Below are 22,928 nucleotides of genomic sequence, written 5' to 3' on the forward strand. Positions count from 1 at the left end.
AGCCTGAAAACTAACTTGAAGGCAGCGTTACTTTAAAAAAAGAATGATTGCATTTCAAGGTTGGTAAGTGAAGCCTGAAAAAAACAGTTACATACTCATGTTGTTTTAACAGCTTCCCCAAATGCTACCATTTACATACAAGTTGTTTTGTTTCTCTAAAAATAAATCGCGGTTTGAAGTGATTGAAAGACATGCTGTGGTAATAGCATGCATATATTCACTCTTAAGACAATTTAAATTGTTTTATAAGAATACAAGCAAATGTAAAATTGTGGGTTTTTTTGTGTGATTCATATATTCCCTGGAGAAAACCTTGTATATGGGTAAAAATTTTCTATAAGGTTAGAAAGAGCAATAGTTACTAAATTATTATTAAATATTATTATTTAAAATAAGGTATAAGGCTGGAGGGGAAAAAAAAATCTAGCACTTATTTCCTTTTTGTGTATGTGTCTAAAATGTTTAGGTTAGGGATATGACAGTATTTCAGCCTTGATTTGATTTTCACTGTTAATCTAAAAAAATTTTAGGCACCAGAGGGCAATGTTGGGCAGATATTGCTGAATTGTGCTATCCAGCAACTAGCGATATTGAAAATGTCTTTCAGACATTCTGGGCATGTCACTGTCTTTTAAAACTTATTTGTGTGGGTTAAGTTTTAAAGGTAAGTATGTTGATTTCAGTTTGTGTCTGGAACTCTGAAGCCTAACTGAGGTTTATTTTGCGTTCTTCTCCATTTCGACGAGTTTTATACTTTCTTAATACCTTTACTTTTAAAAACTTGAAAGTTTTACTGAGTAGTAAAACTTTCTTCACGAGACAAATGAATGCTGTATTCTTCTTTGTGTGATAATACACTTGAGATTCTTTAATTTCTAGTCCAGGCATAGTATGTGCTTAGTGCAGGTGGTTTGGAATTTGCATTGCATTTGTTCTCTAGAAAAGCTCTTTGTTTTCATGGCTTTTGTTGTTAAAGAATAGACTGAGAATCCATTTTAATGCATTATAAAAAAAATACATTGTGCTGAGAACTTACTTGCTTTAGCAGTTATCTGTGATCAAAATGCTGTGTTTGTGATCAGCATGATCCAAGGTTGTCATTTTGATAGAATTTCAGGGGTTAGGGAACAATGAATACTGTATACAGCTTTCTTTGTTTTGTTTTCTACTGTTACAGAATCATAGAATTGTTGGGGTTGGAAGGGGCCTTAGAGATCATCTAGTTCCAACCCCCCTGCCCCGGGCAGGGCCCCCTTCCCCCAGCCCAGGGGGCTCCCAGCCCCGTCCAACCTGGCCTTGAACCCTTCCAGGGAGGGGGCAGCCACAGCTTCTCTGGGCACCCTGTGCCAGTGTCTCACCACCCTCACAGTGAAGAATTTATTCCTTATCTTAATCTAAATCTACTCTCTTTAAGTTGAAAGCAATTACCCCTTGTCCTGTCACTATACTTCCTGATAAAGTCCCTCCCCATCTTTCCTGTAGCCCCCTTTAAGTACCAGAAGGCCGCTATAAGGTCTCCCAGGAGCCTTCTCTTCTCTAGGCTGAACAACCCCAACTCTGTCAGCCTGTCTTCATAAGGGAGGTGTTCCAGCCCCCTGATCATCTCTGTGGCCCTGCTCTGGACCTGTGCAAACAGGTCTATGTCCTTCTTATGTTGGGGGCCCCTGAGATGAATGCAGTACTGCAGGTGGGTCTCATGAGAGTGGAGTAAAGGGGGATAATCCCCTCCCTCGACCTGCTGGCCACACTTCTCTTAATGCAGCCCAGGACATGGTTGGCTTTCTGGGCTGTGAGCACACGTTGCTGGCTCACAGTCAGTTTTCCATCCACTAATACCCCCAAGTCCTTCTCATTAGGGATTCTCTCAACCCGCTCGTCTCCCAGCCTGTATTTGTGCCTGGGATTGCCTTGATCCATGTGCAGGACCTTGCACTTGGCCTTGTTGCACTTCATGATGTTAGCACTGGCCCACCTGTCAAGGACCCTCTGGATAACATCCCTTCCCTCCAGCGTATTGACTGCACCACACAGCTTAGTGTCGTTGGCAAATTTGCTGAGAGTGCACTTGATCCTGGTGTCCATGTTGCTGACAAAGATGTCAAACAGCACCGGTCTCAATACCAGCCCCTGAGGAATGCCACTCGTCACAGGTCTCCATTTAGACATTGATTCCTTTGACCACACTTCTTTGATTACGACCATCCAGCTAATTCCTTATCTACCGAATGGCCCATCTGTCAAGTCCATCTGTTTCCAGTTTAGAGACAAGAATGTCATGTGGGACACTGTCAAATGCTTTGCACAAATCTGGGTTGATGACATCAATACTCTTCCCTTATCCACCAATGCCATAACCCTGTTGTAGAAGGCCACTAGATTTATCAACCACCTCCTTATTTTCCATGTGCTCTAGCATAATTTCCAGAAGAATCCACTCCACGATCTTTCTGGGCACAGAGGTGAGATTGACTAGCCTGTTCCCTGAATCTTCTTTTTTCCCTTTCAAAAAGGGGGGGGGGATTCCCTTTTCCAGTCATCGGGAACTTCACCAGGCTGCCATGACTTCTCAAAGATGATGGATAGTGGCTCAGCCACTTCATCTGCCAGTTCCCTCGGACCCACAGATGCATCTCATCAGGACCCATGGACTTGTGCACCTTCAGATTCCTTAGATGAGCTTGAACCTGATCTTTTCCTACAGTGAGTGGTTCCTCATTCTTCCAGTCCTTGCCTTTGCCTTCTGCGACTTGGGCAATGTGGCTGGAGCCCTTGCCGGTGAAGACTGAGGCAAAAAAGTCATTGAGTACCTCATCTCTCTCCATATCCCAGGTAACCAGGTCTCCCATTTCCTTCCAGAGAGGACCCACATTGTCCCTTGTATTCCTTTTATCTTTGATATACCTATAGAAGCTTTTCTTGTTGCCCTTGACATCCCTGGCCAGATTTAATTCTACCAGGGCTTTGGCCTTCCTAACCGTATCCCTGGTTGCTGACAGTTTCTCTGTATTCCTTCCAGGTTATCTGTCCTTGCTTCCACCCTCTATAGGCTTCATTTTTGTGTTTGAGCTTGTCCAGGAGCTCCTTGTTCATCCATAAAGGCCTCCTGGTGGTTTTGCCTGACTTCTTCTTTGTTGGTCTCCCGAGCTTGGAGGAGGTGATCCTTTATTAACCAGCCTTCTTGGGCCCCTCTTCCCTCCAGGACTTTATCCCATGGTAATCTGCCAAGCAGATCCCCAAAGAGACCAAAGTCTTCTCTTGTGAAGTCCAGGCTTGAGAGCTTGCTGTGTGTCCCCCTTGCTGCCCTAAGGGTCTTGAACTCCATCATTTCATTGTCACTGCAGCCAAGGATTCCCTTGTGCTTCATGTTCCTCACCAGGTCCTACTTGTTAGTGAGAACAAGGTCCAGCATAGCACCTCTCCTCGTTGGCTCTTCTATCAGTTGGAGGAGGATGTTACCAGTACATTCCTGGAACCTCCTGGATTGTTTCTGCCCTGCTGTGTTGTCCCTCCAACAGATACCAGGGTGGTTGAAGTCCCCTGTGAGGACCAGGGCTTGTGAATTTCTGTTAATTAATTTCCTTTTTTTTTTTTTTTTTTTTTTTTTTTTCCCTTCATGGTTGTGATCTTTAGTTTCTGCAGGGCTCCTTGTCCCCAGTCTGTTCCAAGCCTCAGTACCCTACAACAAGGGAGCTCATAGGTGTCATAGATCAAAACTCTAGCCGGGTGATGAGGTCTGACTGGCAACTTTGGGGTTGTGTGGCAGCCTGTATATGCATGCATGGCTACTTTAGAGGCATTTCTTGAGGCTATGCTCATTTATGGTCCACCTTGAGGTTATTTTTTCCTTTACAGAACTCTAAAAGGCTTTCAGGGAAATGTCTTTCTATTCACCCCTTCAATCCAGCTTGATAGTGGTGGATGCCTAATGGCTGGGATGGGGGACTAATTCACATTAAGTACAAGACGGATTACACTGCAAGGAGTGAAATGAATGTATAAATGTGTGTCCTAACATCCAGATTCGTTAAAAATATGAAGTAGAGGAGTAAGAAGATGGGAGAAAACTTTAGTTACTCATTGCTTCCATCTTCCCATTGCCCCAAGGAAAACTGGGCTAATTATGACCATGTCTTAGTGAGGAGCTTTCCATATTTAAGGAAAGTGACCTGACTATGATTTTGCAACAGTGGTGTAATTTCTTAATGTTTTGTATATTTTTTTTTATAGGCATTTGATATACTGGCTAATTAGGGGAGTGGTTAGGAATGGAAAAGTAGTGGTGTGTGTTAGTTGTTGAAACTTAGGTTCAGTGTAGTTGTCAGGAGAAAGTTTGAACTGGAAAGGCTTTCCAGTTTAACCACTGCATTAAGTTACCTCATCCCCTCTTAGAGACTACCACTGAGGGAAATTCCAAAACTCTCTAGATAAACATGCTGGGAATGATTAATGTGGAGCTGGCTCTGCTTCAGTGTAGGGAGATGAGTTAGATTATGTTTAGGGGTCACTGTCAGTTCTGTTTATTTACATTTGCTACAGCTGATCCTAAACATGACACTGGAGGGTTTTTTTTATTACTGATTTCTTACTACTTTAAGGCCTCAGACGAAAGTACTTAGTTGAGGTGAATCCTGAATAATTCATATATATTTTAATATTTGTCCAAATGATAGTTCAGTGCTTTCTGGACTGAAATGACCTTACAAAACCTTCTGTACCTGTTTCAAAAGTGAGTTTCAGAGTGTGCATGCGGTCACCTTCTGTTTATGTTCTAAGTTTTACTTCAGCGAAAGGAAAAGCAGAATGGTTACGATGAAGATTGAGGCTAAGTGAGTATTAAAGTGTGAATGTTCACCTAATTTCTGTGGGATGAATCCCACTGTAGAAGGTTTTGTGTTCAGTTACATGGAATCAGTTATGTTCCATATTTAAAATTAGTCTGTATTGGCTAGTTATTGCAATAATTATTTTGATCTCCTTATTCTGAAATATTGCAAGGAATATTTCATCAAGAGTGCAAAGCAAGCCTGCTTATGCTCCCAGCTACGTAAAGGTACCTATTTGAAAAGTAGTGACCAGGTTGACGTTTATGAAGTGGGAATCAAAAAGCATCAGTGCTCTGATATACTGTGTGGTGAACAGGAAGACACAATTAAGTTTTACTTATGTTTTTGAGGATTGTTTCTGACAGCTGAAGTCTCCATGTGAAACTGCAGGTAAACTAAGATTCAGTAGGAATGAGGGTTTGACACAGTATTTTCTTACAACTCAAGTAAAGTGATGAAATTGAATTTTGTGCAATATAGAGTTCTCCAACCCATCTTTCTGCAAAGCCAGAGTAGCTGTGGTTGAATAAGGTGTTGTCTCAACAGTGTCAAGTCTACAAAGATGTAATTGCTAGAACAAAGGATTTTATAGCTTTTGGGTATATTACAATCTTGATGACTTCAGATCTTTAGTAGAAGAATAACCAAGAACCTGACAAACCTGTTCAGTTTGCTTTCTTAAGCTTCTGGTGTGTTTAGGACTTCACTGTTAAAAATCTGCACTGTAAAACATTAATTTAGTTGTTATGTAGCATGTGCATAAAAGATAGCTGTTAATTTTCCATAAGGCACACTGCCTTCTGAGGAGGGAAGAAATTCTGATAATGAGTTTTAATTTAGTGGGTTGATTTTGGTTAATATCTAGAAATTGCTTGAAGAAGACTTGCTGGTGGTTAGTCCCAATGCAAATCAGGCCATTAAGGATTTAATGTACATGACAGGTCAAGTTTCAGTCATTGGTTGGGTAATTCCAGTGGTGCCATTTGTGTTTCTTTAAGTACTTTTTATACGAGTATCAATTTTCCTAATTTCTAATTGAGAATTAGAAACATAAGAGGAGTAGTCTGCCTTTTACAGCTGACATGAGCATTAGAGGTGCACCATTAAAAGCCGAATTGAATTAAAAACTAGGCAGTCATAGATGGTTTCAAAGGGAAACAATGCTGGTATTCTGGCACTGTTCAGATAAAGTTGCTGCTTCTTAAACTCCTTCCTCAGTCTTCAATCTCTTTGTGGTTTTCTGAGGCTCAAACCATGAGCTTTTTCATCTGTCTTTACAAAAATAGTATGTACCTCTTTCATAGAGTTTTGAGTTGCTCTGAATCATCCTCATGGAGTTGAGCTTTAATCCAGTTGTATTAATTGATTGGAGATATTTGGATGGCATCTTTATTGAAAAATAAAAATCTGTGTGTAAAGAAAAGCAGCTGGTAACTTAGATGTGTGCTTTAAAACATTAAATTTCTTAATTGTAACAGTACATTCTTTGTTCAATCATCTTAAATTCATTAACTGAGTTTAAAAAAACCCCAGTCTACTAAAGACAGTAATAAGTAATGCTGTGCTTAAAAGTTTGTTAAACAATTATTTTTTTTTTTTGCTTAATTTCTTATTTTGTCCCAAATTTTAAATTTAGGATGCCAAAAGAATTGTCTGACACTAAGTAAATCATACAGTCTAACTGCAGGCATCTGGGCTTGACAGAGGATCAATTTGGCAAAATGAATGCCTTATTCCAGCTCACTGAAATGCTTAAATTGGACAGTAAAGCTAGACTTACTCTATTATCTGTAAATACCAGATTTTTTTTCTCCCCATAGATAAATATCTTCTGGACAGAAACTTTAATCAAAGCTAAGCAAGAGATGCTCTTGATGTTTTATTTCCACTGTCCAAAATATAAGCAAATATATAAATCAGGTCAGAGGTACAATTAAATATAGGTACAAACCACCACCATGCAGATTATATCACTCATTCTTTTTACTGTGCTTGGGTATAAATTTTTATTAGTTTTTTCATACATTGTTCCCACCTCAGATCCTGAAACACGTTTCACTGTTGAATACAATTCTTGCCATAATTCTAGATGCATGCTTCAGTCCCTGGAACTTAAAAACCAAAGTAACCGCTATAAGGAAATTGGAATAAACCGTAAAAGTTTGGGTGATGTAATGCAAGGGATTAAAATATAAGTATATATCATAAAAATGTAAGTGTACATCATAAATGGATTTATCTGTGTAATATGACTTTTTCAGGGTCTCTTAACAACAGGAGTGGAATTTGAATCTCTTCCTGCGGCTCTTTCTCTACCTGCAGAATCTGGTCTCTATCCAGTAACTCTCGTTGGTGTTCCTCAAACTACTGGACAGATCACAGTCAATGGTAAGGGATTTCTTTAGTCATTCTTTTCCTAGCAAAACAGCCATGTGTTCTACATCTCTGTGCATTACATAAGTTTGCATGCCATACATATATATTTGCCACTCTGAATTCTCCTCAGTAAGTAAAACTAAAAACAAACAAAAAAAGAAATCTGTTTTTTATACTAAATTTCACTACAAATATGGCCTGACAAATCACTTGGTTGCAACAGCAGTAATTAACACATATTTATGGTATCTCATGTATAAGAGGAAAAGGATAATGAACTCAAACTTGTCTTTAAAACTTCTGGGGAGGATTACTTGAACTTTTTCATGAGGATGCAGAAGATAATCTTGCAGTTCATTTTTCTTAATTAATTGTCTTCATATAAGATTACAGAAATTTTTGCAGATTGCTTCTGTAGAAACAGTTTAGTCAATGTGTGTAGTCTGTTGCAGTCGAGATACCATTTCTTTAATAAGCCTAAATAAAATTGTGTTGTAGTAAATAAAGAGAATTAAAGAGCTTTTGTAGAAGGCAAGCAGATCAGTCTCCTAGAGAAGGAGATATATGTGAAGATGATAGATTCAACACACAGTAGGACTGAATCATTTTACCAACACACAATTTTAGGTATGTGTTCCTGGAATACAGAGTTATGGAAAAGAACCCCAAAAGAAGATGGCTTGGAACTTGAAGAAACTGTTCTCACCAAGTTTTTGTTAAGTGCTTTTCTGTCTGCTCATAAAATGATTCTTCATTTGATTTTTTTTTTTTCCCTCCAGAAACTATTTCAGTAAATACAGAATACCATCAAAGCATTCAGAACATTTGTGCTGTAGTTGTCTGTTTTTAGTTTCACATACTAAAAATGTATTGCAAGTAGAGGAGTTGATTTCTGTACTTGGTGGCTATTTGTGTGTCAATGTATCATGTTTTCCTTCAGATATAGCTTGTATATATTTCCTGGTAAGGAAATGGTGTGGAGGTACTTTACTACTAAATTGAACTTTTAGAGGATAAGCTGTGGTCCTTTATGTTAGGTGTCTGTGTGTGTATGCCTGTATGCATATATACTTTTTTTTTTTTTCCTAATTAAGTCCCTTTAGGTTCTTTTTTCCTTAGCTTCTGGATACAGTTGAGACTCCTTCCTATAATTTTTTTTGGAGAGGGGAGGCGGGAATAGTGAACTGTTAACATATGTTGAAGGGTAACAAGTTTTATGTGCATCAGTAGATCAGGTGATGTAGTATAAAATGGTGGTCTCTATACTATGACTTGTGATGTTGATCTTTTAAAGGATTCCGCAGAACTTACCACAATGCATGATAGAAATCAAAGACTCTTTTTATTTTTTTTTTATTTTACACGCCACAGATACAAAGGCATACATGTGTGTTGTTTGTATGTTACCATGTAGTTATACAAATTGTTATTCAGAGGGTTTAAAAACATTTTGCATATTTTGTGTCCTGAGAAGATTCTGCTGTAAAGATGATGGTGTTTTGGTAGCAGAAATATTGACAAGATCTGACTAGTAAGCTTAGTACATTTATACCTATCAGAAACCAGAGAAATTCACAGCAAACTGGTGTTTTCTTCTAAAAATCAGGTTACCATACTTCAGTGTTTGGAGTCTTCAGTGATTGCCTTCTGGACAATCTTCCAGGAGTAAAGACCAATGGCTGTACTGTTGAAGTCATTCCAGCTTTGCCAAGGCTGCAGATCAGTACTTCCCTTCCAAGGTGAGAAACGGAATTAAATGATGGTTTTATTTGATCATATTTAAGCATTAGTCCCATGCTGACTAAAAACTCCTTCATCTGTGTTATACAATCAGTGCTTTAGTAAAATAAGACATTAACTATATCTGTGCAATTTACTTTAGAATATAAATCTAAATTTTTTATTTTACTGCTTGAAACTTTGGCATTTCATAGAAAATATTTTGTGATGTAATTAACTGAGGGACGGTAATGGTTATTCAATTCATTTTTAAAGTCATACTTTTGAAAGACTGAATCTTTTAAAGGCTAAACATTCATAAAATCGTGAAGTAAAGCTGTAATCCATGGAATAGTGTAGGTTGGAAAGAGCACCTCTGGAGGTCATCTGGACCAGGAACTTGTTCAGAGCAGGGCCATCTTTGACAAGTGATACGACTTCAATGTTAGACCAGGTTGCTCAGGGTTTGGTCTAGTTAAATTTTAATTATCTCCATGGGTGGTATTTCCATCATCTCTGTGCCCCATCAGTTCTGATGTCTGACCACACTCAGAAGGGCAAAAACCACCCCCTCTTCATTTTTCGACCTTAACAAACCCAGATGTTTGAACCTGCCCTCATATATCATGTACTGTAGCCTCCTAATCATTCTGATAACACTCTTCTGGACTTGCTCCAATATATCAGGATTTCCATTGCTCAGGAGGGGCCCAAACTGAATACCATACTACAGAAACAATATGTTTAAAAGGTACAGGAAGAATCAACTAAAAGAACTTCTTCATTCACTCCACAAAAAGGACACAGTAGCAGCGTGGGGTTTTTGTGGAGCTTTTTTTGAGCTTCTTTTTCATGAAGAATGTGGCTGACTAATTCCATGATTTTAGAGAGAGTTGGTAAGACACTGATTCAATTCAATTTTTGGAACTCCGCAGGTTTCAAGAGCATTCACCTACTAAGCTGCATGCTGATCACTACATCTCAGAGTCATGCCATCCATCTACTGTTTTGCAGATAGTTGTAAAAGTATGGAGTTTCAGTTTTCCTTTTTTTTTGTAGTATTCCTTTTAGTTATGGACCAGGAAACGGCCTTTTGTTATTTACTGCCTTGATAGCTCAAATACCACAGGGATTGTTCTGTTGATTGGAAGATCTCAGCTCCATTTATGATCAGCAGGATGATCATCAGTATTGTATGACATAAAGAGATACATATGGGTGTATATATATATATATTTTTTTTTTTTTCCTTGTGTTCTTCTGTGTGGTTTACTTAGTTAAGCAAAGGAACCAGTTTGGTTCTGATTTGTCCATACTGAATTCCACTTTTTTAATGTGGAATGGGCTGTGTTGATGGCATTGTATTACAAAGATATAAAAGTAACATCCCGATGAAGACAGCAAAATAATAAAGTGCTGCAATTAAGTTACATGTTAGTAAATTCCTTATAGAAATTTTGCTAGATACGGAGTCTGTATAGTTTAGCTGTAATCAAAATTAATGCTGGTTAGCCAAAGTTATGAATATATTAAAGAACATGATGAGTTTGAAATACAGAGGGAATTGCAAATATTCTTAAATGAGCATTATATCTACTCTTTTTGGATATATGTTCAGTTGATAATGTGGAACATTAACAAGATTTTCTTTGTATAATGATGTGCTTTTACTTTTTCAGTAGTGTTAAATTTACTCTTTGTTTCTTTAGATGCATTAGTTTCATACTCAGTCTCAGTTCCTGTAACACCCTGGGAATTCAGATGCCCTTCTGGCTACTTTGCAGTATGACAGAGAGGTCCCTGTTTCCCATCACTTACTCCTTCTCCCAGCCTCTATGATACCAGCAAATTGCCTCATGTTACTCTTGTCAACTCTGTTTTATCCTTTGGGTTCTCCAGAGCATGATGTGCTTTTAAAAGACATGGTGAAGAACTGAAAGAACGAACAATCTTAATTTACAGACAGCAGGATAAAATCTGAATTCAGTGTCTCTCCTTGCATCTTGGTGATGTGCTTTACATTTACATTTCCTTTGACACCCATCATCATGTTAGCTTTTATAGCTCCTTCTACTGGAGCTGAGCTGGTATATCTTAAGTTTTCACCAAATTTATCTATTTTTGAATTATTTGAGATAATCTTATACCATATTATACCAGACCTTTTCTTCCAGGCAGCTTTCCAGCTCCCCTTCCCCAAGCCTGCAGCGTTGTGTGGGGTTGCTGTGACCCAAGAGCAGGACCTGGCAGTTCGCCTTGTTCAGTCTCATACAATTGGCCTCGTCCCATCGATCCAGCCTGTCCAGATCCCTCTGTAGAGCCTTCCTACCCTCAGCAGATCGACACCCTGACAAACTTGGTGCTGTTTGCAAACTTACTGATGAAGCTTGCTGAGGGTTGAGAATGACTTTGTTAGTGTTTATTTTCATCAATATATGTATTTATATAGATATGTGCATAAATGGATGTGTCATATAAAAATATTACATTACTGAGTAAAACAATCCTAATGGAAAAGCCTATAAAATAAGAAAATTGCGGGGAAAAAAATGACATTTATAAACAAGATTGGGGAAGACTTCTCATATGGAAGAATATCAGCCCCGTCCAACCTGGCCTTGAACCCTTCCAGGGAGGGGGCAGCCACAGCTGCTCTGGGCACCCTGGGCCAGCGCCTCACCCCCCGCACAGGGAAGAATTTCTTCCTCATTTCCAGTTCAAATGTACCCTACTTCAGTTTAAAACTGTTGCCCTTTGTCCTGTCACTACAGGCCTTGGTAAAAAGTCTTTCTCCATCATTCTTATAAGCCCCCATACTGAAAGGCCACGGTAAGGTCTCCCGGAGCCTTCTCTTCTCCAGGCAGAACAACCCCAATTCTCTCAGCCTGTCTTCATAGGAGAAGTGCTCCAGCCCCCTGATTATTTTTGTGGCCTCCTCTGGACCCACTCCAACAGGTCCATTGGTCTTTCTTGTGCTGGGGACCCCGGAGCTGCAGGTCAGGTCTCACGAGAATGGAGTAGAGGGGGAGAATCCCCTCCCTCGACCTGCTGGCCACACTGCTCTTGATGCAGCCCAGGGCACGGTTGGCTTTCTGGGCTGTGAGTGCACGCTGACAGCTCATAGCTAATTTTTCCTCTACCAATATCCCCATGTCCTAAGGTCCTGCAAGTTCAGAACAAAGCTGATGGCTAGAGTACTTAAACAAGAACTGAGATGGCTTTTAATTTAAGAAGCTGTGTTACAGAAGAGTATGTGTAATATGAATTAGCTTGGGTTCGGGTTTCAGATGTACACTGATACAATAATTGAGAGTACCATTTGTTTGATTTGCTAGTGTGTAATTCTGTGCTACTTTTGTCTAAATATGAGGGGAGAGAAGAAATTATTTCTTTCCTGTCATTCCAAATGCCCAAACTTCAGAGTGCTGCAATGATAATGATGCATGACAGTAAATTTTAATTTATAAAAAAATATGTATTTTAAATACTTGTTGCCATAGATGCATTGAAAGACTAAAATCTGCTCTTGTTTGTGGAGGCTGCCTGTCTTGTGCTAAGCAAGGATAGGATAAAGAGGAAGGATAGCAGAAATACCTGCCAAAGGAAGTTACTGAACTTGGGTTCACCAGCAGATTTATTGGTCATTCACCTCAGTAGCTTTTGCACTTGTATCCTTGATCCCTTCTGACCACTTTGCATTACCATGAAAAATACAGTCAGAAATTGAACCTATGCCCATCTGACTTGTTCTGCAATCCTCCTTCCCTCATTCATGTTCTAAAGAGTTTGTTTTTATTCATTATTCCACCTTTCACACAGTGAATTTTTTCCAGGATCCACTCCCATGAGGTTTATGCCCTCTTCTGTCCACTAAAACGGCATTCTCTCAACTCCCGTAATAGTTCTTTCTAGAAAAGGTCAAGGTTACTGCTCAATTCTCCTTTATCCATGATGTGTTGTCATAGCACTGTGGGTATCTGCTATTTCAATAATTGACTGGTTTGACGCATTTGTTATTTTAAAAGGAAATGCTTGATAGTGATTTAAATAAATTCTTATGTTTCTGAAGCTTTAGATACCCATGCATTTTCTCTAGCACATATAACTTGTAGAATAATTTTTGTTTCATCTCTACAATATGTTTACAATATATTGCTCTACTAAGTGTATCTTACCTCATATTTCAGATACTGTTTATGATTTTTTAAGAAAACATTTTCTGGGTGAACAGCTGCGTAAAACAATTAGTGCTGCTTATCTGTTATTAAAGGTGTTTTTGTCTTCATTCTGCATATATTATATGATGGTGGAGCTTGGGAATGCCTACCAATATAAGATAATGTATCCTCGCTTGCGAGGACAAATGTTTCATCTCTTTGGAGGTTTCTTCTACTGGTTTACTTTATTCTTGTGTCTGTAGTTTTTACGTGATTATCAGAGCACAGCATGGAGTTCAGGATCTTGCAGAGGACTCTCATCCTCGTTTCTCCTGTGTAGCACTCAACTTTTTATTGTCCTCATTTTTTTTTTTAATTACATTCAGCTCTTAATACTCACTGTTATTCAACTCTAGTGTTCAAACACTTGGTAGATCAGATACCACTTTTAAGTTTGCTCATTTTAATGACCTGCTTTTGCTTTTTTATTCTTTTCCCTTTCTTACAATTTTTGCAGTACTTTTTAACAAGTTTTTGCAATAAGGAATACATATTTTATAGTGTTTGAAATCTGACTTGTCTTATGCATAAAATAGTAACATTTGTCCTCAATGGCTATAAAAAATGACCCTGGCTAAAATTAGAACGGAAAATGATATTTAATATCTTCTAGATTTCAGAGCAGTAGTTTCTGAATATTCAAAGAATAGTTAATAGAATATAGTAACTTGGACAGGCTTTTAACATTTTTATCACAATATTTTGTTTGTCTGTGTGTCATGTTTTGTAGGTCTGCTCATACGCTTCAGCCTTCTTCAGGGGATGAAATCTCCACTAATGTGTCTGTCCAGCTTTACAATGGAGAGAATCAACAGCTTATCATTAAATTAGAAAATATTGGAACAGAACCACTGGAGAAACTAGAGGTCACAGCAAAAACAGTCAACACTAAGGGTGGGTACGCTGATTTATATTTAGAAATAATAATGATCAGTTTTTCCTTGATAAAAGGGGGACTAGTTGTATTATATTTCTTTTAGGTCAGTTCAGAATAAATATCATAATCCCTGTTACAGAACTGGAATTATTCAGTTTGATTCTATTGTAGGCATATAGAAATGAAAGAGAATGTAGAGAAAGAAAATTAAAGAAACTGTAGAACCATCTGTGTGTCAGAGGGCCACCTGCTTTTTTGAAATCTAGATTTCATTTATAATCTTACTTGGAAAAAAACCTCTTGAGGCAATAACTAAAAAGCAAGAATCTTGGGTCTAAATTATTTTCTCCTTATGTCTAAATACACTGAGTAGTTAATTAAATAAATTACCATTAGCAGCAATGTACTCCTACTTGGGAGAGTGGAAGTAAATAAGCCCAGTTCTATCTCACTTTTCAAGATCAATAAGCAAAAATGAGAGAAAAGAGTTTAAAAAACAAGGCAATAAATAGAAAAAGCTAATGTGTGTTAAAAGAATAATAGAAGGTATGGAAGAAATACAGTATATATCCTGCTTCCACTTGCTTCTTTTAAAATACTCTGTACATATTAATATTAAGAAGAAGTCTGATAGGTGAATCTTGCTTTTGTTTTGTGACGTGTTTTATCACATTTGGTTTGTCCTCTGAGGCATCATTATGAAAATTATATTAACAGAAGAACTGCAGATGACAAGCAAGATAATCTTCTCTCACAATGGAAATACCTTACTTTATTACAGGCTTTATTCTGTCAGTGCTGAAGTATTAAAATGCAGTGTGATACCTGGTGATTTTTGTTCATTTCAGTATTCAAGATCCTGCTTTTTTTTTTTTTTTATTAACAGAGTATCCTCTTCTCTGCAGCCTGAGAGAATAGGAGTTGCCAATCATCTAAGAATAGATTTTCTGTCTGAGACTTGTTACCAAAAATAATTTTAGAAGCTGAAAAGTATGATGACTTACTGGTCTTATTTCAGTAATTCCAATGTGCTCCTACTGTGCTAGGTGCTGTATGTGTGTAATGGAAAAGCCAAATACAGCATGCCTATTAAATGGTGAAGTTTATGTAATGGAATGTATTAAATGGTGGAATATATGGGCCTCAGAACCAGATGTTAATCAGATTCTTAGGACATACCATTACACAGTTAATTGGTTCAGAATTTTGAAAAAGAGATTTTTGTCAATTTTAAAACTGTCATTTCTCAGTTACAACTTTTTTTAAAAACAGTGGGGGATAAAGGGGAAGAGTTGATACACTCAGCTATAAGTTCAGTAAAACTTTAATTTCATTTCATTCTTCATTTTTTTTCTCTATAGAAAATGTTTGCAATGAAGCCTCTTTGTGTGTTTGACGGTCTCTTAGATGTTATTAAACATGATAATAATTTTATCAGAAAAAGGAAAATGATTAAGTTATAAATATGCATACTAAAAAAAAAATGCAACACTTAATTTGCCATTTCTGAAAAAGAGAAATGAGAATGAGTTTTGAGAGGCACCGAATGGTATTTGTTCTGAGAGTGTGAGAACCACACCATCAAAATCATAGAATTGTAGAAGTGTGTGGGCAGAGACCTCTGAAAATCATTTTAAACAAACTTATTTTGAAAGCAAAATTTAGATTAGGTTATCCAGAGTCCTGTCAAGCGACTCTTCAGTTTCTTACATTGTCTCACAGTAATGCACCCCTGTGTTTGGAACTCTATGCTTGAGATGAACCATGTTATTGGAGGAAAATACACACTTATAGCATGACTTTTTACATGACTGTGTGCTGTGGGTATGATGTAAAGCACTGAAAAACGCTATCTATGGCAAAAGAACTAATTGTCCACATTCAGCATATAATAATTATGTTATTTCAAATGGGATTGCATGTAGGTCTTGCAAAGGATGGACCTTTGCCTTTTTTAATGGACTTGCGTCCATTTTAGTTATTATCATAAATTGATAAAAATGCATAAGGATGGACTCGCGGTACAGTGTGACATGTGACATGGGACTCTGGTGATCAACAGGGAGCTAAAGATTTGTGATGTCAGCAGTTGAATTTGGTCATGCATGGAAATAATGTGGATATGACATTAAACCATCTCTAATAGCAACACAAACTTTTAACTTGGTATTATATATCAGTTTGAGAGCATATGCTTATGGACTATTTGTAGTGCATTAAGAAGTTGTCTCTTGATGTTCTTTATTACCCCTCAGCTGAAATGTGCCTGTGCTTTAAACTGCTCAAGGTCTCTTGAAATCTGTTAGGCATCTTCATCTGCTGTGACCACAGCTTGCCTGTCAACTTGGGAGCCCAAGAGAAGTTGTCCAATTTCAGCTGAATATGAAGAGCTTTCAATCATCCTTTGTTTCACCTGATTTGATTTGGTTCTTTTAGTCTTGGCAGTTGCTCATAAATCTTCTGCAGCTGATGCATGCCTGCCTGTCTGACTTCCATTTCCTTACCTTCTGTTTCTGGGGCCACAACTTTTAGCACAAAGATGAATGCTGTAAGTGGCAAACGTCATTCTGTTTTTTGTTTGAAATTATGGGATGGGATTAGCTGTTGCAGTGCAGTGACCTGACTTTCCTCCTTTGTTATCTTAGCTATAGTCAGTCACTTTTCTTGAAGAAGCCCACTTCTCTGGCATTGTTTTTAATGGTGTCTTGTTAATGAGAATCTCTGGAGATCAGATTTTCAAATTTGCCTTCCTTCACTTCCTCTCTTCCGCTTCTTTCAGGTGCAGCTCTTTAGCTTTTCCACTCTGGCCCTCAGATAAATGAACAGAAATTACAGCTCACTCTGTGCAGTTCATAAAGGACATCACAGAGTTTTCGAGTCCTTTAGCAGCCATGTGTTACGGAACAGATCCTGAGGCAAATCAGCAAAAGGGACTTGTCATGCTGCCACAATAAACATGTCTGTCATGTTTTTTAATGTCTCATTGCACCACTGTCTACCAGGCTGTGGTATCCGTAGGTTGGAAATCACATGTATACTGTCAAGGTCACCTCTTTGTCACCTCATATTGTCCCTCACCAGGTCAGATGGTCTAATATCTTTTTTAGAATGATGACATGCAAAGTGGGATGCCTTTCCATCCCTTGTCTCCAGTCAGCTCTTGTCAGAGGCTTGTTATGTCTTAGTTAAGGGGTGCGCTCTAAAAGCTTTGGTAACCCAGCTATTTGATCCACCCTGGGGCAAATGTAATACTGATGTTTTCAAACTTGAAGCACTGAGAATAGCGTGCCAGGCATTCTTACCAGCCTCACAGGTTATTAGGGTCTAGAAGTAAGCACCAGCAGCACACACTGAATGAACCTGGATGATGAAGCAAAACCTCCCAGTCCTTCCTTAGAAGTGATTGACCTCTGGAATTTACACAGAAATAAATTCACCTGTCTAACTGTATTCTTCCTGTGGTCTTTGAACACACTGCTTGTGGTCTCAGCTGTTTCGCTGTGCCAGACCACAAATGAAAAATCTACTCTGAGGTCCAGGTAAACCATTTTAAGAACTGTGAATATCCTGAAATGGATCTATTTACCTTTTTTTGCCAAACAAAACTGTAAAATCTTTCAAATTGGAGTTGGGTCTTGTTCCATAGAGAGTTATATATGCAGGCAGCTTTTCTTCAGTTAGTCCAAATGTCCTTGTTGAGGGAGGGCAACAAGGAGTGTTGGTAAGCCAGCCCCAGTCTAGCTGCTGTGATTTTACTATGCGGGTTTCATCAGCTCAAGGCTCTTTCTCTCTGCCCACACTAGTTGACAGCGATCATGATTTTGTGTGATTCTTACTAACTCTATTCTCCACTCGTAGGAAAAAGGTCAAATGGTTCATGATTTTAGAGCATTTTTTTTCCTCCTTTTACAGATACTTGCTAATTGCCTAGAGGAAACTCTGCTAGATGCATTTATATTGTAAAGAACATAATGTCCTGCAAGTTCGTTTCTATCTACAGGGTCTGAATTCAAAATATTTTGGATTGTCTCCTCAAAGAGACTGTTTTTCCCCAATCTCAAAGGAAAATTAATAACAATAATGGTATACTGTCTATGAGCTGATGAACTATTAGTGCTTTTAACCTTGTAATTCCAGTGTGTATACCCCACAGTTCCTCATTTTAAAAAAAGGTGGCAGATACTCTGCAGTGCTAAATACGCCACCTTCATTTTTACTAGAATTTCATGCACTTGGAGAAGTTAAGATGTATGAATTCCAAGGCCTATGCATTTAGAACTGATAGTTATTTTGAGGTCCTGTGTGTTCTGCTAGGAATATATGCTTCAGCTGGTGAGGTGTCAAGAATCAGAAGTGCAGATTACCACAGAAGTCTGAAGAGCTTTGTTACCTTGAAACACATCAGATTTCTGCCTTCAGGTGTCTGATCATACTTGCATTTGGTGTACCTTTGTGCACGTTGAATTCAGAGTTGTGGAGTACTCTGGTCTCATCCTTCTGTGCTGGTTGGAAACTGCTCTTGCATTTATATTTCCTTTCAGCCGCACAGCTTGAGAAGCAGCAGTTGTTTTGCTTACGTTCTACTCAGGTTTCACCTTTCAGCTGTAGTCTGTGAAGTTTTTTGCTACTTCGTTTCTTTTTGTCCTTACCTTTAAATTATTTCTTCCAGTTTTCCAAGTGTTTTAAGTAAACTGTAGTGTTGCTAGCATCTTACTGGACCTCCAGACTGAACTGCATCTTTTTAACCTCCTGTGGTTTTGGGTTTTGTTTTGTTGTTGCTGTTTTTTTTTTGTTTTTTTTTTTTTTTTTTTTCTTTTAAAATCTGTGTCAGGAATCCACAACTGTGCTCAGAACATTATTTCACATATATGCAGTTCCTCTGATTTAAGTTTAGTTTGCAATTTCGAGGCTATCTGTACATCATAATGCTATGGTTAACAGAGGACTCAGTCCCATCCTGTCCCATTCTCCTGCAGAAAGACAAAGACATAAGAATTTAAGAGATGTCCTACTAGGGCTGATGGTCCATCTAGCTAAGTGGTCAGAGGACATGAGGGGATGCTGTTTGAGGAAAGCATGAAAGTCTTGCCACAGTTCTGGTGTTTCTGTTGTGCTTGCTCAGCATCTGTAGTTGCTGTACATACATGCACCTTTTTAAGTTGCCCTTTGTGGACATGCCCATGAATTTGACTATCCCATTCTGAAGCTGACGGTACTGCTTGCCTCTGCAGCCTCCTGTAGCGCCAGATTCCAGAATTTTATTACCAGATGGGTAGAGAAGGGCTGTATCTGTTTTAATCCGATCTCCTACTGGTTTTATCAAGTGTTCCCATTTCTCATAGCAGGGAATTGGGTGAGCAGCGGTTCTGCATTTGCTTTATGTGCCATCTTGGTAATTTTTGTAATCTGCAGTCATCTTCCCCTGCTTAGCTGTTTGAACTTAAAGGTCCAGCTGCTCCACCCCTTCATCATTTTAATTACCCTTCTCTGGACTGCCTCTAGCTCTAGTACGTCCTCCTTGCAGTACAGAGATCAAATCTGCAAACAGCATTTAGGATGTGAGCACACCAAGGTTTTATACAGCGGCAAAATGCCCCACCCTTTGACTTGCCCTCAGTATCCTTCCTAATAATGACCCATTTTTTTCATTTGTTTGTTTGGTTTTATGTGTTTTGTTTTGTTTTCTGTTGCTGCTCACTAAGCAGATGATTCTATGGTGATTCCACGAATCAGTGGTGACTCCAGGGTTTCTTTGTGGAGTTGTAATTGTCAGTTCCAAGTTCAACATACCAGGCATAGCTTGTGTTTTTTTTTTTTTTTTTCCTCCTAGTTGTATTATTTTACCTTTACGTATATTGAAGTCCATTTTTTTGTCTACTCAATTTCATGAGGTCCTTTTGAGTTCCTTGTCTTTGACATTACTAGATCCCTAAATGATTCTGAAATCTAGTCAAGATAAACTCTCTGGAAATTAATCTGATCAAGTGATGGATGTAATTTACAATTTAATGCTGATAGCCTTAAAATTTGTTATTGAAAGAAATGTCTTTGTCGACACTGTTGTTCTATAAAGCATTTTATGAAGAGAAAAAAAAAAAAACCATCTTTGTAGCCCATCAATCTACGTGTTTGCAATCTATTCAATTGAGAAATTAATGTTCAAATATACCAAATACTAAACTCGCATTCCTAGTCTACCTTGAATTTGTTCCTATTTAAGTGAAGTTATTCTTAAATGCATCATTTTATGGTTTTGTTTGTTCACTGGCTGTCTTAATAGCAAATTATTTTGAGAAAAATGGTAGCAGTTCTAATACATACTGTTCTATACAGTAACATGAATTTGTGGTGGTGGGAAGGTACAGATTATGGCTTCTTATAATGGTTTTAATAGCCATGTAAAGTTAAATAACCAAACATACAGTTAAATTATTTCAGTAAAGAATTTTATAGATGTGCTTACTTTAACGATAGCAAAATGTCAGATTTACCTGGGAATTTAAGATTGACAAGAATTGAGGAACCGAGTTTCTTGTGATCTAAAAAGACTTGGTTTTCTATTGAGTGTCTCTATGTAAAATGCCAGTGTGGATTTTTTTTTTTTTTTTTTTGGAGACCTTAAAATCTGTTAAGAGTTAGTCTGGGTTAGGGTAACCCAAAGTTAGATTGTGGGTAAGCTGTTACATGATATTTATTATGGTTTTAGTGGTTTATTATGCAGTAAAATGATAAAACAAGTTACTAATTTAAACTCTTGACTAACACTTGCTTGTAACTTTAGTTGTTTGCTAAACACAGATTTTGGGCTCTAGAAATGACTAAATGTGGGCATGCCAGAAAGAAAACTTTTCCAGTGAACTGAAAGTTTTTGAAGCCTCCTGCCATAGTATAATTCACTTTAATAATGATTACTGAACAAGGTGAAGAAAACATTACAAAACCGTAAACCTATGTCAGATAAATATAAACTAGATTCTTCTCTACAGCTTAACTTTTAGCTTGAGAATTTAGATCTTGTCTTGTAATTACAGGTGTCAAATCAGAGAGTATCTGCAAGGGCTATTCTCACTTGGAAAGTCTTTTCACTTATAATATCTTCAAATAAATCTCCTACTTAATGAAAATATGTTTTGGAAACAATTTGATCATTAAACTGAAGATATGCTCAAGTGCTTGGGATATGTCACTGCTTACACTGAAGGAAAACATCCCTTTAGCATATTATGTTTTTACTTGTCAGGAAAAGGGAATAGAGATTGCTGTACTTGCTAAGCTACTTATTTTCTTGAAAATAGAAGAAAATCAGAACAGTGATATGGTTACAGCTATATCATTAGATGGGGTGGAGGTGACTTTAAGGAAACAATTATTAGGAGGATTTTTTATTTTTACCTCATCTCTGTTCTTGTAAAGAAATCTATAATACTGATTTGACGTGGAAAGACACAAGACAACAATCGGTAGTCTGTGAGAAAACTGTATCTCAGGCAAAGCAGTTATAGTTTAGGTAGAAGTTAATGGAAAAATACTCTTTTTTTTTTTTTTTCCTTCCCTAGATGCAGTTGTTTCTGTGCAAATCAACAAAGTTTGGACTGGAATTCTAATTACTTTTTTTGAAAGATCCTTAGTTTTAGATTGTAGTTGTTGAGGCAGTCTTTCCCACCACATTTTCTCACCTGTAGATCTTGGGTGATGGTCTTGGAGAGGCTCTGAAATGCCAGTACATTAACTTGCTCATAGATACAGTAGCCTGGTATGAAGTAGAGATGAACTGTGTGACTTTCAGCCATGCTATGCAAAGCCGTGCTCGAATGGTGTTTAAACGAGCCTTTAGAAGAATTCTTCAGTGCACTTTGGAGATAGTGTGCATTGCTCCAATAAATTAATAAATATATTTTTAGGATTCTCCTAGTCAAACCACCATGTTTATTTTAAGTATTAATAGACGTTTCTGTAATGTTTAGCATTGTATGGTCTTGCAAATATTAATGAATTTATGGATGTGGTGGGCTGACCCTGGCTAGAACCAAAGCTCCCACCCAGGTACCTGCTTGATCCCTCCATCTTCTCCCCTAGCAGGTGGGGAAGAGAATTGGAGGGACAAAAGTGAGAAAACTTATAGGTAAAGATAGTTTAGTAAGCAAAGGAAAGAGGAAGAAAAAACCAAAACAAGATGACATTTTATGGCATGGAATATCCCTTTGGTCAGTCTGGCTCAGTTGTCCTGGTTGTGTTGCCTTCTGGTTTCTTGCCCACTGCTGGCCTATTTACTGTGGGACAAGAGAAAGCCTTGATGCTGTGCAAGTGCTGCACAGCAATAGCCTAAAAACTGGTGTGTTCTCAACACTGTTTTAGCCACAAACCCAAAGCATAGCACCATGTAGGCTGCTATAAAGAAAATTAACTCCATCCTGCACAATGGATTAGAAGTGAAGCACTGGGAGATTTTTTTTGCTCTCTACCTCTGCCCCCCACCCTGGGATCATTCATGAAGTGCTTAAAATAAATCAGATATTGGAAGATATTTCTTGTGTCTATTTAGTATCTGAAGTAAGATTAATTCAGGAAGAAGTCACTGTGTTACTGTACAATTCTAGTACGTAACAACCTCTACTGTCATTCTGAAAAAATATTTGCTCTTGCATAAAGTTCATAGAATATCACTTTTTAGATCACTCCTGCTGAAGGTACTTAAATGTCCATGACTTCTGGTTTTGGCACACTTTAGAGATTGAAATAACAGATAACTAACTCACACTTCTTCCTGAAGTAGACTTAACCCTCTGCTCCTCTTTATTTCAAGATGGATCTTTTGATGTTACTGGAGTAATGAGGAGAATGAATAACTGGATAAAGTATTTCAGTGTATTGATGAACAGTAAATATTGTTTTTTTTTTTTCCTTGTATTACCTTCT

At 37.9% G+C, this 22,928-nt stretch overlaps 1 protein-coding gene across 4 annotated transcripts in view; it reads left to right on the forward strand.

Annotated features, from left to right (window-relative positions):
* TRAPPC9 (trafficking protein particle complex subunit 9) overlaps window positions 1-22,928 on the forward strand; it is a 518,594-nt gene that overhangs the window by 71,705 nt on the left and 423,961 nt on the right. For all 4 annotated transcript variants that reach the window (XM_042785807.1, XM_042785806.1, XM_042785809.1 and 1 more), the window contains 3 exons: window positions 7,085-7,211; window positions 8,806-8,938; window positions 13,866-14,029. In XM_042785807.1, the coding sequence (XP_042641741.1) occupies window positions 7,085-7,211; window positions 8,806-8,938; window positions 13,866-14,029 (424 nt within the window). The remainder of the gene's footprint in view (window positions 1-7,084; window positions 7,212-8,805; window positions 8,939-13,865; window positions 14,030-22,928) is intronic.

Source organism: Tyto alba, unplaced genomic scaffold (assembly GCF_018691265.1).
Source record: "Tyto alba isolate M040663 unplaced genomic scaffold, T.alba_DEE_v4.0 Super-Scaffold_9, whole genome shotgun sequence".
Taxonomy (NCBI): Eukaryota; Metazoa; Chordata; class Aves; order Strigiformes; family Tytonidae; genus Tyto; species Tyto alba.